Raw genomic sequence first — 16,591 nt, 5'->3', positions numbered from 1 at the left:
GTGGTACTGTAAACTAGCAGCTATATAATTTGTGTGCAGGGGGTGTGGCCTACTTGTTCAAAGTACAAAATAAGCACAACAAAATGTTGTCCTTGACAGCAAACAATAGGTCTTGGGCGTCAGGCTATAGGAATTCCACACCCCTCAGTACTACTTTGCTTCAAAGGAGTGGAAGGAAGGCTTTGGGGGTGAGATGGATTGCTAAGAGCTTGAGGTAGTCGATGTGGTTTACCTGTAGATGCGGGCCCACTATACTGTCGTGAAATGTGTTCCCCAGCTGGTATGAGAAGCGTCTGTGGTAATGGTGACTTGTGGAAGGGGCAGAGAAGAAAATAAGTTACTTACTTCTAACTCCGGTTATCCAGTTTTGCTATCTTTCATAGATTCACATGCCTGAATCATTCACTGTCGTCCCGATGGGAGTCCCACGGTAACATAACCAAGCAATATTTAAGCTACAATAGGTTATAATGGCCCTGAGCCATGTTTCAAATAGCCTATCTATGTCCTTTTTAAAAAGGACCACGTGTTCAATGCGGCCAATCAGCTGCTAGCACCTTATAGAACTCTCCTAGCAGAGGCAGTTATCCACAGATTTTCCCAGCACAAGTGAGAAGTTAGTATCTCATAAAACTTTGTAAATATAGCCTCTACAGGGAGGTGGGTGGGTGCATGTGACTATGAAAGATACCAATACTGGATAAATGTAGTTATAGGTAGGTAACTTATTTTCTTATCCAGTATTGGGATATCTTTCATAGATTCACATGCCTGAATCAGAATAGCAAACAGCAACATCCAATATTATCTAGTCTGTTCCGGATGGTAGGAGACGTCTACAGTATAGAGAACCCCAAAATGTAAAACAATATAGAAGATACATTTAAAGATATGCATATGTCACTTTTCTTCCCCTTATTCTTCTGTTATTTTGGATGAAAGAACAAATGTACAGGACATATACGTAAGAAATAATTACATTTTTTCTTATATTCTCGCATTTTCAAGTACAAAGTAGCTACAAGAGACCAGAAAAATAACGTAACTTATAATACACCTTACTCATTTGTAATTCACATAATCATGAATATGTGAGCATATGAAATCACCATGAGAAGAACGACTCCTTCTAAGAGTTAAAAAGAGGCTTACCTTAATGGAGGAGGTGACAAATCACTTCCTGGCCCACAGCTGCATCGGCATCATGGGCAGACTAAAGGCAGTAGTGCAGCATGAATGTAGGAGAGGTCCTCCAGGTTGGAGCACGACAAATGTTTTCCAGAGTGACTCCTGAGAAGAAGGTAGCCGATGTGGCAACAGCTCTGGTGGAGTGAGCTTTCGTTCTTCTTTCCAAAGGTGTGTCAGCTTTGACGTGACAGAACTTTATAGCTGTCGATATCCATCTTGCGATAGTGGCTTTCGTTATTGCAGTCCCTTCTCTGCCTTGACTGTAGGCCACTAATAATGGATCATTTTTCTGAATGTCCTTTGTTCTCCGAGGGTAGAAAATAAGTCAGCGTTCAACATCAAGCATATGTAATGCTTGCTCTCCAGGCATTGATGGTTGCAGGAAGAAAGACCAGCTCATTAAGGTCGAATTGAGTCGGTACTTAAGGAATAAACATAGGATTACTACTTAAAATCACAGGATCTTTTCTTGAACAGTAGAAAGGGCTTCTTGATGGTAAACAATTGAATTTCACTCGCCCTTCTGGCTGAGGTGAGGGCCAGCAAAAGAACTTTCCATGTCAGGAATTTCAATTCAGCTTAATGAATTGGTTCGAACGGTCGTTTCAGAAGTTGTGCAAGGACTAAGTTGAGATTCCATTCCGGGGGAGGTGCTCACACCGGAGGAAAAGTGTGGAAAAGTACCTTCATAAATTGCTTGACCAGGCTTGAGGCACAAAGAGAGGGGCACTGGTAGCTTTTTTATAATGAGAGATGGAGGCTTGGTGCACTTTAACCGAGGTGAAAGATAAACCAGATTTTGTCAAGGAGAGATGTCAAAATCTGCTGCGGGGATGCTTGAAATGGATGGAGGCCATTTCGTTGGCACCAGAAACAAAACCTTTTCCACTTCAACTTGTAAGTTTTGTTGGTACTAGGAGCTCCGGACTTTGAAAGGATGTCTCTACATTTGTGCGACATGTTCATGTCCCCAAATTTCAGGAACTGAGGATTCAGGCATGCAAGTACAGAGACTGTGGGTTCGGATGGCACACCAAACCATTGTCCCTGGTCAGAAGAGAGGGGCGCATCTGCAGAGGTTTGAGCCTGGCTTATGCAAAAATGAAGAAATTCCAGGCACCAGTGTTGCCTAGGCTACCAGGGAGCAATTAGTATTAGTTTGCAACTTTCCAGCTTCATTTTGGTCAACACTCTGGGGATCAATGGAATGGGGGAAAGGAAAAGCGTAGGCATTTATCCCTGACCATTGCATTGAAAAGGCATTGTCCGAAAGCCCGGAAGGGGGAAACTGCTGGCACAGCACTGGTATTTGGCGTTGATGTCTGTAGCAAACAAGTCCAGCGTTGGTTTTCCCCACAGTGCGAATACCCCATCCAGTTTGGATTGGTTGAGTTCACATTCGTGGCATTTGTATATAGCTCTGCTGAGAGCATCTGCTAGTGTATTGTACAAGACTGGAACATGCTCGACCCTGAGAGATATCCTATGCTCTGTTGTCCAGTTCCACAGTTCTTGTGCTTCCTGCGAAAGCATGAGAGATTTGGTTCCCCCTCGTTTATGTAGAACATACTGGTTGTATTGTCCGCATGGACCAGTACAGAGGCGCCTGCTATTCTTGGCAGAAAGGCTTGACAGGACAGGAATATGGCCTTCAGCTCCAGGTTAATATGAATTTGCTTTTGAGAATTGGACCATTTGCCTTGGATTTGGAGTTCTGCAGGTGGCCTCTCCAGCCATCCGTTATCAGGACATAGTCCGGATGTTCTTGCAGAAAAGTGAGGCCTTTCGAAAGCTTTGGTCCTTGACACCACCATTGCTTCGCTGATTTAATGTCCGGGGTTATTCGAATGGTATCTTCAAAGGATCCTGAGGTTTGCAGCCATTGTTTTTGAAGCTCTTCCTGCAGATGTGTCATCTTGAGCCTGGCTAAGGGCAATAGGTCGACTGATGATGAGTAAATTCCTTGGTAGATGTGCTTGCTGTTCGTCCGATAGGAAGGCTTTGCTTTGGATCGTATCCAACCCGGCTCACAGAAAATGTGTTATCTGACCGGGAAAAAATGAAGACTTCTTTCTGTTCACCGTCAACATTAGTTTGCTGAATAGCTGGAGACAAGCATTTGTTGTTCTGGCTGCCTGACTCGCTGTTGATACCTCCAGTAGTCAGTCATCGAAGTAGGATGAGAGAGTAAGGCCGTAGCCACTGGCGCAAGACAATATTCTGGGCGCTGATTTGAGGCCGAAAGTCAGAACCTTGACTTGGTAGTGGGTACAAGCTAACATGAACCTGAGGAATTTTCAGTGATTCCAGAGGATGGGGATATGGAAATATGCGTCTTCCAGATCGAGTGAGGTCATAAAGTGTCCTTTGTTAAGGCGACATTGGTTCTCGGCTAAAGTTACCATCGAACAAGTTACTTACCTTCGGTAACGATATATCTGTAAGAAACATTAGTTAGTGTTAGATTCCTTACCTTAGAATATCCCCAGGCGTCAGTATGGATCCGGAAACTTTTGCGTAGCAGTACCCCTGCGCGTCGGTAGGCGTCGTCTGCAGGCGTCCCCTGCGGCTCCGCGTCCGTCGTCGGCGTCGTGCGCCGTGATGACGTCGCTGGAGTATATAGACGCCGCCTCCGCGCGCTGACGTCAGTTCTTTGTACACAGCTTTTCCGCGCCAGAAAACGCAGAGCCATGAGAGAACCAACACTGGTGCCATTTGAAACTAGGGCCCTGAAAGGGATGTCCTTAACCCTAGGTATCAGTTCGCAGAACGGGGAGGATGGGTGGGTTCGGTAAGGAATCTAACACTAACTAATGTTTCTTACAGATATATCGTTACCGAAGGTAAGTAACTTGTTCATCTGAAAGAAACACGTTAGTGTTAGATTCCTTACCTTAGAATAGATACCCCAGCAATACCAACCCCGGTGGTGGGTCTGCGAACCAATACATTCCTACACCAGAAAGTCCTGGAGGACAGAACGGCCAAAGAAGCCATCCCTCCGGACTTGACTGTCCAGGCAGTAGTGCCTCGCAAAGGTGTGCAGCGAGGCCCATGTAGCAGCCTGGCAAATGTCCTGCAAAGGGACTCCCCGGCCCAGGGCAGTAGTAGCCGCCGTGGCCCGAGTGGAATGGGCCCTCAGCCCAACAGGAGGCTCCTTCCGAGCCAAAGAGTAGCACGCTCTGATGCACAGAACGACCCACCGAGAGATGGTTTGTTTACACACCGCCCGTCCCTTCTTCGCACCCACGTAGCCAACAAACAGTTGGTCATCCACCCGGAACTGGCGTGTGTGATCCGTATAAAATGAAAGCGCACGTTTTGGGTCCAGACGATGGAGCCGCTCTTCATCCTTTGAAGGATGCGGAGGCGGGAAGAAGGAAGGGAGGGTGATGGACTGCCCGATGTGAAAAGCAGAAACTACTTTGGGCAGGAAAGAAGGCCTAGTCCTTAGAACCACCTCGTCAGGATGAATGGACATGAAAGGGGGTTGGACAGAAAGAGCCTGGAGCTCACTCACTCTCCTGGCAGAGGTGATGGCAACCAGGAAAGCCGTCTTTAAAGTCAGGAGATGGAGAGGACAAGAATGAAGGGGCTCAAAGGGAGCACACATCAAAAATGTCAGAACCAGGTTCAAGTCCCACTGAGGCATCACAAACGGAACAGGTGGATACATGTGTGTGATGCCCTTCAAGAATCTCGTTACAATCGGGGACTTGAACAAAGAAGGCTGATCAGGAAGCCTCAGAAAGGCTGAAAGGGCAGAAAGGTAGCCCTTGATAGTGCCCAGAGCAGAGCCCTGCTGGGCAAGAGAAAGAAGAAACAGAAGAACCTCGGAAAGAGGGGCAGAAAGAGGATCCACAGCCTTTGCTGTGCACCATGCCACAAATCTGTTCCACCGACAGGCGTATACCGACTTAGTGGAGGGACGCCTGGCTGCCAGAATTACGTCACAGACTTCAGGAGGCAAGTCAAATGGCCTCAACTGCCGCCGCTCAATCTCCAAGCATGGAGGTGGAGACTGGACAGGTTCGGGTGGAGGACCGTCCCCTGCTGCTGCGACAGAAGGTCCTCCTGAAGGGGCAGGCGGATCGGGGGACCGACTGACATGCTGAGTAGCTCGGGATACCAGTACCTTCGAGCCCAGTCCGGAGCCACAAGGATAACTTGGGCCCGGTCGCGCCTGATCTTCTTCAGCACTCTGGGCAGAAGTGGTATAGGCGGAAAGGCGTATCACAGACCGCAACTCCACTCGCGCCGAAAGGCGTCGCCGTGCGAGTGCCGTCTTGGAAACTCCAACGCGCAGAACTGATGACATTGCGCGTTCTCTTCTGTGGCGAATAGATCTTACCAAGGCTCTCCCCATTGCAGAAAGATGCCTTGCGCCACGTCCGAGTTCAGACGCCATTCGTGATCCATCGAGCACCGACGGCTGAGTTCGTCCGCCCTGGCGTTCAGAGAGCCTGCCAGGTGTTGAACCGTCAAGGTCACGCCCTGACGTTCCAGCCACTGCCAGAGGCGCAGAGCCTCCTGGCAAAGGGTCCACGACCCCACTCCGCCCTGTTTGTTGCAGTACCACATGGCGGTGGTGTTGTCGGTGAACACCTGCACTACACTCCCGTTGACAAAGGGGAGGAATGCCTTCAGTGCTAGACGAATCGCCCGCAGCTCCAACAGGTTGATACGGAGCCGGGACTCCGCCGGAGACCAGATGCCTCTGATCTCTGCCTCTCCCAAGTGGCCACCCCAGCCCTGGAGGGACGCGTCCGTCACGACAACGTGCTCCGGTTGGGGAAGGGAGAGGGATCTGCCCCTGACCCAATCGCGGTCCGTAAGCCACCACTGCAGTTGTCTCGCAGTGCCCTCCGAGATCAAGACGTGGTCGGACAAGTTGCCCTGATGCTGGGCCCACTGAAACTTCAGGTCCCACTGCAGAGCCCGCATCCGCCACCGGGCGTGATGCACCAGAAGGATGCAGGAAGCCATCAGTCCCAGCAGCCGCAGCGTCAACCTGACCGAAACCCGAGATAGCGGCTGAAAGATGGGAATCAAAGCCTGTATATCCCGGACCCGCCGTTCCGGAGGATAAACCCGAAACTGCGCCGAGTCCAGAACCGCTCCGATGAAAAGGAGCTTTTGGGAGGGACACAGGTGTGATTTCGGCACATTGATGGAGAACCCCAGGTCGTGCAAGAGGTCTGCCGTCATCTGAAGGTGGTGGACGACCGTCTGGGGCGAGCCCGCCTTCAACAACCAGTCGTCTAGGTAGGGGAAGACTGAAACCCCCAACCTGCGCAGATGGGCTGCGACCACCGCCATCACCTTTGTGAACACCCGTGGGGCGCTGGTAAGGCCGAAGGGAAGCACGATAAACTGAAAGTGCTCCTGGCCTACCGTGAACCGCAGGTAACGCCGGTGGGCCGGCAGGACGGGGATGTGAAAATAGGCATCCTGCAAGTCCAACGCTACCATCCAGTCTTGTGGGTCTAGAGCAGCCAAGACCTGAGCTAACGTCAACATCTTGAACTTCTCCTTCCGGAGGAAGCCGTTGACGTTCCTTAGATCCAAGATAGGACGTAGGCCCCCCTTGTCCTTCTTGGGTACCAGAAAGTAGTGGGAATAGCAACCACGCCCTACTTCTGGCCCAGGAACGCGCTCGATGGCCCCCTTGGCCAAGAGGGCCGTAACTTCCTCCTGCAGAAGTGTCAAGTGGTCCCCCGACACACGGTGGTTCTGCGGTGGCATGGCTGGAGGAGTGGTCTCGAAGGGGAGGGAGTAGCCCCTTCGGACGAGTTGCAGCACCCACCTGTCCGACGTGATTGTGCGCCAGTGAGCGTGGTGATGGCGAACCCTGCCACCCACTGGCGTCACATGGGGCCGAAAGCACGGACTAGGAGGATTTGGAGGCAGATGCTGCGGGGGGAGGTGTGGTCTGACCCCGCCGTTGACCCCGACCGCCGCCACGGCGGTTTCCACGGCCGCCACCGCGTTGAAAGGATTGTTGCGGTGCGTGGCTGGCAGCACGTGTGGGGGCGCCCCTTCCTTGGCCACGAAAGGAGCGAAACGAACCCGTTTGCTGGCGCTGGGTCGAAAGACCCAAGGACTTGGCCGTGACCCTGGAGTCCTTGAAGCGTTCCAGCGCGTGGTCCGCCTTGTCACCAAAGAGGCGACAGCCATCGAACGGCATGTCCATCAAGGCATTTTGGACATCGGCCGAAAAGTTGGCGGATCTCAGCCAGGCGTGGCGACGAATCGCCACCGTCGTTGACATAGCTCTGCCCAGCGAGTCGGTCGTATCAAGACCACACCGTATTGAATATTTAGCTGCGTCTCGGCCCTCAGCCACAGCCTTGCCGAGCTTCGCCCGCACCTCCATGGGGCATTCTGGCAGCACTTCCGCGACCGTGTCCCACACAGAGTGGGTGTAGCGGCCCAAGAGGCATGCGGTGTTGCAAGACCGCAGTCCCAGACTCAGGGACGAGAAGACCTTCTTGCCATATTGGTCATACCTCTTGGATTCCCGATCGGGCGGGGCCGACGGGAATGCGGACTGGGAGGTAGAGGCCTGGATCACCAGACTCTCGGGAGTGGGATGGGCGGACAGGAATTTGGGGTCGTCCGGACAAGGACGGTGGCGTCTGGCCACGTTCCGATCAACAGGCGAACCTGAAGCGGGCCTGGACCACGTGCCCAACAGAACGTCTGACAAGGCTTCGTTAAACAGCAGCAGAGGCTCCTGTGGGCATGACTGCGGTTTGAAGACCTCAGTGAGGATGTTAGGCCTCACGGCCGCGACGGGGAGCTCAAGGTGTAAGGCCTTGGCAGCCCTCATCAGCACCACTGAGTATGCAGCTCCCTCCACCGACTCCACAGAAGGAGGAGAGACAAAACCAGGGTTAGGAGAATCGTCCAGACCACTGGCATCCCCCAAATCACCTGTCCAGTCCGGGTCATACTGGCACTCGCGTGACAGAGGGTCCTCAGACCCCTCCCAACCTTCCCCGTATTCTTCATCTTCTCCATACTCGGAGTCAACGATGTAGACCGGCTCCTCGGGGTTCACAGGCCCCATCGGCGTCGAACCCGGCGTCGATCGACGCCGGTCCGACTCCGCGTCCGGATTCGGGGAGGGCATGGGGACGGCGCCGCCCGGAGCCGGCGCCGGACCCCCGGCGCCGGCCGAAGCCGGCACAGGAGAACGGGCGCCGCGCGGGGGCGGCGTCGGGGGCAACCCCGATGGAATCGGCGCCGAACCAGCCGGCAGGCCAGCCGGCGTCGACCCCGAAGGCCCTTGCGGCGCCGGGGTCGGAGCCGTCGGCGCACCGGGCCCGGAACACCCGATGGCGTCGAGCCAGGGACACCCGACCCGCCAGGGCCTCCGGACGGCAGCACTGGGCCCGAAGGCGCCGTAGGCCCCGTCGGAGAACTGAGCGCCCTCATGGCCATGAGGAATGCCTCAATCTCCTCAGGCGTCGCACCGTGCCCAGGGACCGGAGGGTATGGGGCAGGCCGCGCCGGCGACTCACGCGGAGCCGCGGAGTTGGGGTCACCCGAACCCCCGGCCGCGTCGCGACGCGAGCGTCGGGGGGAGTCGGGGGTACGATGACGACGCCCCGACTTCTTGTGTTTCTTACCTGATGAGCCCGACGAATGGTGACGACTTCCGGAGCGCTCGGCGCGGCTCCGCGACCGCTCCCTCGAACGCTCCCTGGACCTCCGGCCGGACCGAGACCTCTCCTGACGCGGGGCCGACACCCGGAGCTCAAGCAGCTTGCGGGACCGCTCCCGTCTAGCCTCGTTAGTGAGGGCCCGGCAGTCGACGCAGGCGTCCACGTCGTGGTCGGGGCCCAGGCACCGGAGACAGAGTCGGTGATGGTCCGTGACCGACATCGTGCGGTCACACCCGTCACAATTCTTGAAACCGGGCATCCTACCAGGCACAAAAAGAGTAATAGAGTTGAACAAAGTTGGTCAAAAGACCGGAGTACTGCTCTTCGGATCTGCGCTTGCTGGCGCGGAAAAAAGAAGAACTGACGTCAGCGCGCGGAGGCGGCGTCTATATACTCCAGCGACGTCATCACGGCGCACGACGCCGACGACGGACGCGGAGCCGCAGGGGACGCCTGCAGACGACGCCTACCGACGCGCAGGGGTACTGCTACGCAAAAGTTTCCGGATCCAGACTGACGCCTGGGGATATTCTAAGGTAAGGAATCTAACACTAACGTGTTTCTTTCAGATATGAAAGTTTGCTTTCTCAGGAACTTGTTGAGCTTTCGGAGATCCACTATTGGTCTCCACTCCCCCGATTTCTTCATTATTAATAAAAAACGGGAGTATAAACCTAGACCCCTTTGTAGAGTTGGAACTTTCTTGATTGCACCTTTTTAGAGCATTATCTGTACTTTCTTGTGCAATAAGTGAAGATGAGGGGGAAGGATTCCCTTGGGTGGAGTATTTGGAGGTTTGCTCGTGAACTCCATAGTATGACCAAAGGCGATTAGATCCGAAACCCATTGGTCTGATGTTATGCTCTCCCATTGGGGGTAGAAGTTGCTAATCTGTGCACCCAAAGGGGGATCAATGGGGGAGAAGCTGGTACCATGTGTTGATTTTGGCTTCCTTCCATTGTCTCTTCCTTGGGACAGTGTTCTCTTGCAGCCCCCTTGATGAGAGAAACCAGCTAAGGAAAACGGATGGTAGGTGGAAGGCTGATCGGTCTTTCTGTATTAAACCTGATAGGGCTGGAATTGCTGTTCCCTCTGAAAGCTGCCTCTGTACGCATGAAACCCGCACCATTTTGCTCCTCTGAAAAGGTTTCTTTCAAGACTGTAGGGTTCCTAGTGGCTTTGCTGTGTCCATCTCACAAAAGAGAGAGTTACCCAGAAAACCAGAAAGGACTGGGTGATATAAACAGTAAACAAAAGGATTTCCTTTCTGTGTTTCTCAATTCATTCTCATACTAATAAAACAACCATCTATTTCTATTTCAGTTTTGAATCTGGCTCACTCATACGCTCTGAGTGAGCCAGATTCAAAACTGTGTTGCTGTCTAAATCACCTGATGTACTGATCAATTTTTATTGATGAAAAGAGAAACTGTGTTTTTAATAAAATGAACAAATGAAACCTACTTTGTATTTGAACAATCCCTTAGTTGTGTCATGACAGTTAATAGATGGTCGTTTTATTAGTATGAGAATTAATTGAGCAACACAGAAAGGAAATCCTTTTGTTTACTGTTTGCTGTGTCCATTCCAGTTTTTATGGAGAGCAGCACCTCATCGATGTGCTTGCCGAATAAGGAATCTCCGTCGAAAGCCATATCCAAGATCTTAATTTAGACTTTCGGTCTGAAGGTGGTGGCCTTCAACCATCCTTGGTGCCTCAACACTGGTGCGCTTGCCAGCTGTCCGAAATCTATGTAAGATATATCCATAGCACAGTCAATGGTTTCAGAGGCCTCTCCTTAGCCTTTTAGAAGGATATTCCTCGCCTATTACTTCTTATCTTCAGGGATGAGGTCTAACAAAGATGCCATAACAGACCACATCTGCCGATTGCAATGTCCAATGATAGCCAGAGCGTTGGTCGCCCTGATGGTAACTGCAGCCATGGTGTAAAAGCACTTACCCATGATATCCAGGCTACGCCCCTCCTTATCAGGGGGAGTCGAGATCGGGGTAGCCAGATTTTTGGTTCTTCTCTGCGCTGCCTCTAAAATGATGGACTCCGGCATCGGGTGTCTCATCACGCAAGAAGGGTAGTCCTCAGGGGCTCTGTACTTCTTATCTATTTGAGGGAGCACTAGCGATATCGTGGCCGGCGTCTTCATTATTTTTACTCCCTCCTGACAAATATAATCTATTATGGGGATCATATAAATACATTTCCGTGCCTCCTCTTTAAAATCATACAGAAAGCAATCTGTACACTTTACAGCCATTGGGAGATGGAATCTTTTGAACGTTCTCTCAACCAAGTTGTGGAATCCCCCGATGTCTTCGGGAGGTGAGTCCGCTGGATAATGCTGTGAAGGAGAGGGAGTAGGAATGATATAATCGTCCCATGGATCTGCAGGTGAGTGAGGATCCGGGATTTCTCCTTCCTCTCTCTTCATCTGAAGAAGAGGGGCTTTACTGGTTAGGAGCTTGTATTGAAGGGCATATGCATCGTTGGCTGAAGTAGAGCTGGTGTTCCTGGGGGCTGCAGCTGTGGTGGCTCAATCTGGGCGTCTTGGGGTAGAATCCTCTGCCTATAGTCTGCCAACATGGCATGGAGGTCTTTGATTAGAGATGGTGGCATATGCGCCATTTCTCTAGAACGAGGTTCAGGAGAATATCCATTAGGTTGGTAATGGCGCTGCGGAACTAGATATGGTTGATAACGTTGTTGTTCTTACTCCTACTCATACTCTTCCTCCTGGCATTTCACATGCAATTCGAAGGGCTATGTGCCACCCCATACAATCCATTGTCATACTCATTCTCATTATCTGTCTGCTGGAAGCCCAATAGGTGTGACAGAGGCAGCGGGGAAGTCTTAGACACCCTCGTAATATTCGCAGTTGTTGGCGGTGGTGTCGACTGTACCATCAACACTGGAGAAGGAATATTCATCATCGATGGTGTTGTTTTCGCCAATGTTACAGTCGACGATCCCGTTGTTGACAGTGTCGCCGGTTGATTTGTTGTCAGCAGGCTCACCAATGGAATGGTCGTCGATACCACCTTCTTCATCGATGGGGTCTTCGTCAACGGGAGAGATGTCGACGATGACACTCTTGTTGACCACATGGGTCCCAAAGTGGCAGCCATCGTCGTCGTTCCCTCCGTCGACGAAGCAAACAACGTTATTTTAATACTTGCGGTTGTTGACTATCTAGGTATGGTCATCGTGGATGACTATTTTCTGTCCTTGTCCCTCACTGAATCCATGGAGGAGGCTCTGAGATGTTTTATCTTTGTCAAAGGAGTGGTGGAAACAGATGTTGAAGGCTCTGAGGAGACATTCTGGTGCTTCGCCTTTATAGAGCTCTTACTCTCCTGGAACATTTGAGGTGTTTCATGCCCTCTCCAGAGGTGTCGTCCTGGGATCCGGATCTCTTGTGAGGCCTGGATAAGCCATCACGGTCCTCCTCAGAAGCAGCCTCCCCTCTCTATCCCGCAGAGTTTCAGATGAAAAAGTATAACAGATTTTTCCCTGCCTCAACTCATGAGACAGGTGGAGGTAATAAATACAGTGTTTATGAGGATCATCCACATGAACTCTTCCTGCCACAGGTCTTACATGGGTGGAAAATGCCATTTTTTAATCAAACATTTTGGTGCCAGTTCCAGTAGGAAGGGAAACTGCCTCTGCTAGGAGAGTTCTAGAGGGCGCTAGCAGCTGATTAGCTGCATCAACATTTGGTCTTTTATTAAAAAAGGACATAGTTAGGCTATTTTAAACATGGCTCAGGGCCATTATAGTTTATAATCAAAAGAGAATGAACCACATAGCTTGAAAAAGCCAGGGTCTTTAAGTGTTGTACAAAGGCCCTCTTACACACTAACTATCAAAATCACGATTGTCAAATGACCAGATGGTCTCCCTCCAGGTGGAGTAAGGTTGACTGCCTGGAGAATGGGAAACTCCGGCGGAAAAGAACCCAATAATAAAACCAATCCCCTACCCTTCTCAAGTGGAGAACCAAGATATACCGCTGCCCACGGGTTAGGAGTGTATGAGGGCCTTTGTACAACACTTATAGACCCTGACTTTTTCAGGATACATGGTTCATTCTCTTTTGATTATAAACGATTAAACATGGGAGCAGAATGAATCACTGCTTCTTCCTCCCTTCTCTTGATTTTTTTGATATCAGGGTCATTATAGCCTATGGCATTATTTAAATACTACTTGATTATGTTACCGTGGTACTCCCATCTCGAGAATGGGGAATGATTCAGGCATGTGAATCTATGAAGGATACCCCAATACTGGATAAACAGCCTGTTCTACAACATTTGTTGCTGTTCCACCTTTGGAGAGGGATTAACGCTAGCTTTTACCAACACTAGAGAGTCCATTAGACTAGCACTATTGAGATTACACACAATGCCTACTGCTTTCCACCATATCAATATCTCAGTTGCAAGCCAATGTGGTAAACAATTTCTGCCTTTTGACCTTGTCTATAAAACAAGTCTGGTAAAAAAAATGAAAAAAATTACAAGAGTTGGTTCACAAATAATTAACTAATGATCAAGCAAATCATCAGAAAGACCGTTGAAATGCTTAATGAAGACAAATGTGCCATTTTTAGCACAAGAATGAATATATATGTTGATAGCAATGATTTTGCCATTAGATACGAACGTTTGTGGTGTTTGCATTGGCGGTTCTAAAGTATTTGGTAGGTGCTTCTTTTAGGACATTTTTTGTTTAGCGAAAATTATAGACGCACACTGCAGTAGTTTAAACTTACAGAAGATATTATCTTAACCTTGAAGTCGTCAGTCTAAGAAATCTTTTCCCCTTGAGGCCTTTGTGTGCACATTGATGATTGGATATTTTTTTAATTTTATGTACAGGCTAGGCAAAAATGGTCAGGAGAGCACAATCCTACAATGTAAGTATGTACAACACTAATGCAGTGTAAAGTCTAAACAACAGCAAATCCAAGTAAAGTCAGCAAGTTCTCATAAGGTACAGGACAAATAGATGAATAAAGTTCATATTTTGTATCATCTTTTCCTTTATTGATTCTTAAAAGTGATTTTCCAATTGATAAAACGACAGCCGACACGTGTTTCGTCCGTACTATGAATTAGTACAAGGACTTTTTCAAGGCTAATGAAATAGACTATTGCGGCACGTGTATTGTCAAATCACGTAGAAGACACAGTAAACTTGAAGCTCCAGAAAAACCACAGTCCAAGTTGCCCGATTGGGTAGATCGAAAATGTACAGCTGAATGAGTATCAAGTGGGGTTTCTCACCATTGGTTCTAATATGTAAACAATATGGACTTATCCTGATGAAACCCACGTAAATGACACCACCATAAATGGCTGGTGAGACCAATCAAACTGGGCTCAGTGGTTAGTTAAGTATTTTCCACAATCTGGCAAGAAGAAAATAAATAGAACAAAGTAAATTACCGCACACGTCCTGGTCAAATCATTTCACAAAGTAGCGGTAGCCCAATCCTAGATCACAATATAACTTTAAGGTGTATTGTAACACCAACGTACTAGAAGATCACCTCGAAATTGCATGAGGCGTACTAGAAGATCTGGCACCACTTGATACTGGAGGAGTGCCAGTATCAAGTGTCAAGTATCAAGTGGTGCCAGGTCCATATTGTTTACATATTAGAACCAATGGTGAGAAACCCCACTTGATACTCATTCAGCTGTACATTTTCGATCTACCCAATCGGGCCACTTGGACTGTGGTTTTTCTGGAGCTTCAAGTTTACGGTGTCTTCTACGTGATTTGACAATACACGTGCCGCAATAGTCTATTTCATTAGCCTTGAAAAAGTCCTTGTACTAATTCATAGTACGGACGAAACACGTGTCGGCTGTCGTTTTATCAATTGGAAAATCACTTTTAAGAATCAATAAAGGAAAAGATGATACAAAATATGAACTGTATTCATCTATTTGTCCTGTACCTTATGAGAACTTGCTGACTTTACTTGGATTTGCTGTTGTTTAGACTTTACACTGCATTAGTCTTGTACATACTTACATTGTAGGATTGTGCTCTCCTGATCATTTTTGCCTATATGTTTATTTGTCAATCCTTTGGCTTGACAAGTTGTGTTCCTTCCTGGTAGTGGGGGATATTGGTCCATGTAGTACTCCGTGTTTGATATTGAGAAAGATCCTATTGACTGTCCAGTACTGTTTCTTATTTCACTAATATTAGTGTATGTGCGGTTCTTTTCCAAATCTTTGGAAACACCACTACCGATCTTTGTATATAAGTATGTACAGGCTGATTAAGCTCACATATTGGTTATCTGTAAAGGCATAAAGAGTTGTGAGGTTTCTTTAACAAATCTATGGAGTGAACTCAACCCAAATGTCACTAGACAGCAATTGAAATAGAGTACGAAACAATTACTATAGAATTTTGCTACGCTCCAACATGTGTCCACGTTCATAGCACTACCTTCGTCAATTTTGAGCAGAATCTTCTCCGATTGATTCATTATGATTGTGTACCCATTTGCTTGGTGACTTTAGCACCATTCCCAGTCAGGAAGAGATTACAGAAACGTTTTTAAACAGAGTGGCCTCATTTATGGGGTACTCAAATATCTAAAAATTTAATGGAAGAAGCCCTACACGAAGAAGGCTCTCTTCATGCCATATGTGCAATCGTAGAGCTTTGGCAATTTTCTTGTCTTGGAACCCTGTGCTTTCTGAATTCGGAAAACACTGCACTTTAATGCAGCCACATTGTTTGTAAAGGTTAAATTCTAACTGCCGGGTGGCTATTGATATAAGGTCCTGGTTGAGGTTTAGTAGGTAAGCATGTCTTGCAGGCCTGTATTTATGCTTTGACTGAGTGCAGTGGGTTTTGAATTGGATTTTCTATTTTACTGGTAGAGTGCTTTCAGAGAATATTTTGTGCAGCCTTTTGAAACTTCTAATTCTTTTTGGGTTTTGGGTTGTGGATGCTTTAAAATGTATGTGTCTATTGGCACCTGCATAGACTATGCAACAGTTTTGACCAGCAAACACTTGTTCTCTTGTAAATGCCATCTAACGGTTGGAATGAAAGAGTAGGACAAATTTCCATTGCATCTCATGTGAGAACTTTAAGGTCTAGACTATTGCCTTCATCTAAAAAACAAAATGTTTGTGAGCATAGCAATATAAAGCCAAAATGTCTAACAATTCGGACTGCACCGACATACCTTTCTTTAGCTTGCAATTCATCATTCATCTTAGAAAGCTGGGCAGAACTGTCCCCTGAAGAGGTAATCATTTCAGATATTTGCTTTTCAAGTTTTGCTTTAGATGCATGTAAATGTGTTTCCTTTTCCTCAGCTTCTTTAAGTGAACGCTCCATTTCTAAATGAAAGACAAAAAACCCTTAATTTGCTAAATTTTGTAATATCTCATCTGAAGCACTTCCTACACTATGGAAGGAAAAATGAATTAAATGTCATGAGCGCAATGTCTTTCCTCTGACAAAAACATACCCATTTACAATACATCTCATTGAAATGTAGATAAGATACCAGAAGAGCAGTTTGTGGTTTTCAGTGGACTAAAGTAGTATGAATACTGCATTACAATTAAAGAAGGAAACTACAGGCAAGTACTAAGTGATCACCATACTAAGTGTGACTGAAATTCGCTCACAAATTACTACTACGAATCCATTTGAGAACCATCAA

The 16,591-nt window shown here is 48.4% G+C and overlaps 1 protein-coding gene across 13 annotated transcripts in view; it reads right to left on the bottom strand.

Moving 5' to 3' along the window:
* The window catches only part of CLIP1 (CAP-Gly domain containing linker protein 1), an 804,228-nt gene that overhangs the window by 419,611 nt on the left and 368,026 nt on the right, over positions 1–16,591 (bottom strand). For all 13 annotated transcript variants that reach the window (XM_086942960.1, XM_086942953.1, XM_086942958.1 and 10 more), the window contains one exon: positions 16,106–16,262. In XM_086942960.1, coding sequence (XP_086799086.1) covers positions 16,106–16,262 — 157 coding nt within the window. The remainder of the gene's footprint in view (positions 1–16,105; positions 16,263–16,591) is intronic.

This window comes from Lissotriton vulgaris, chromosome 11, assembly GCF_964263255.1.
Source record: "Lissotriton vulgaris chromosome 11, aLisVul1.2, whole genome shotgun sequence".
Taxonomy (NCBI): Eukaryota; Metazoa; Chordata; class Amphibia; order Caudata; family Salamandridae; genus Lissotriton; species Lissotriton vulgaris.
Note: the sequence above shows the minus strand (reverse complement) of the source record. Positions and strands in the feature narration are given on the sequence as shown.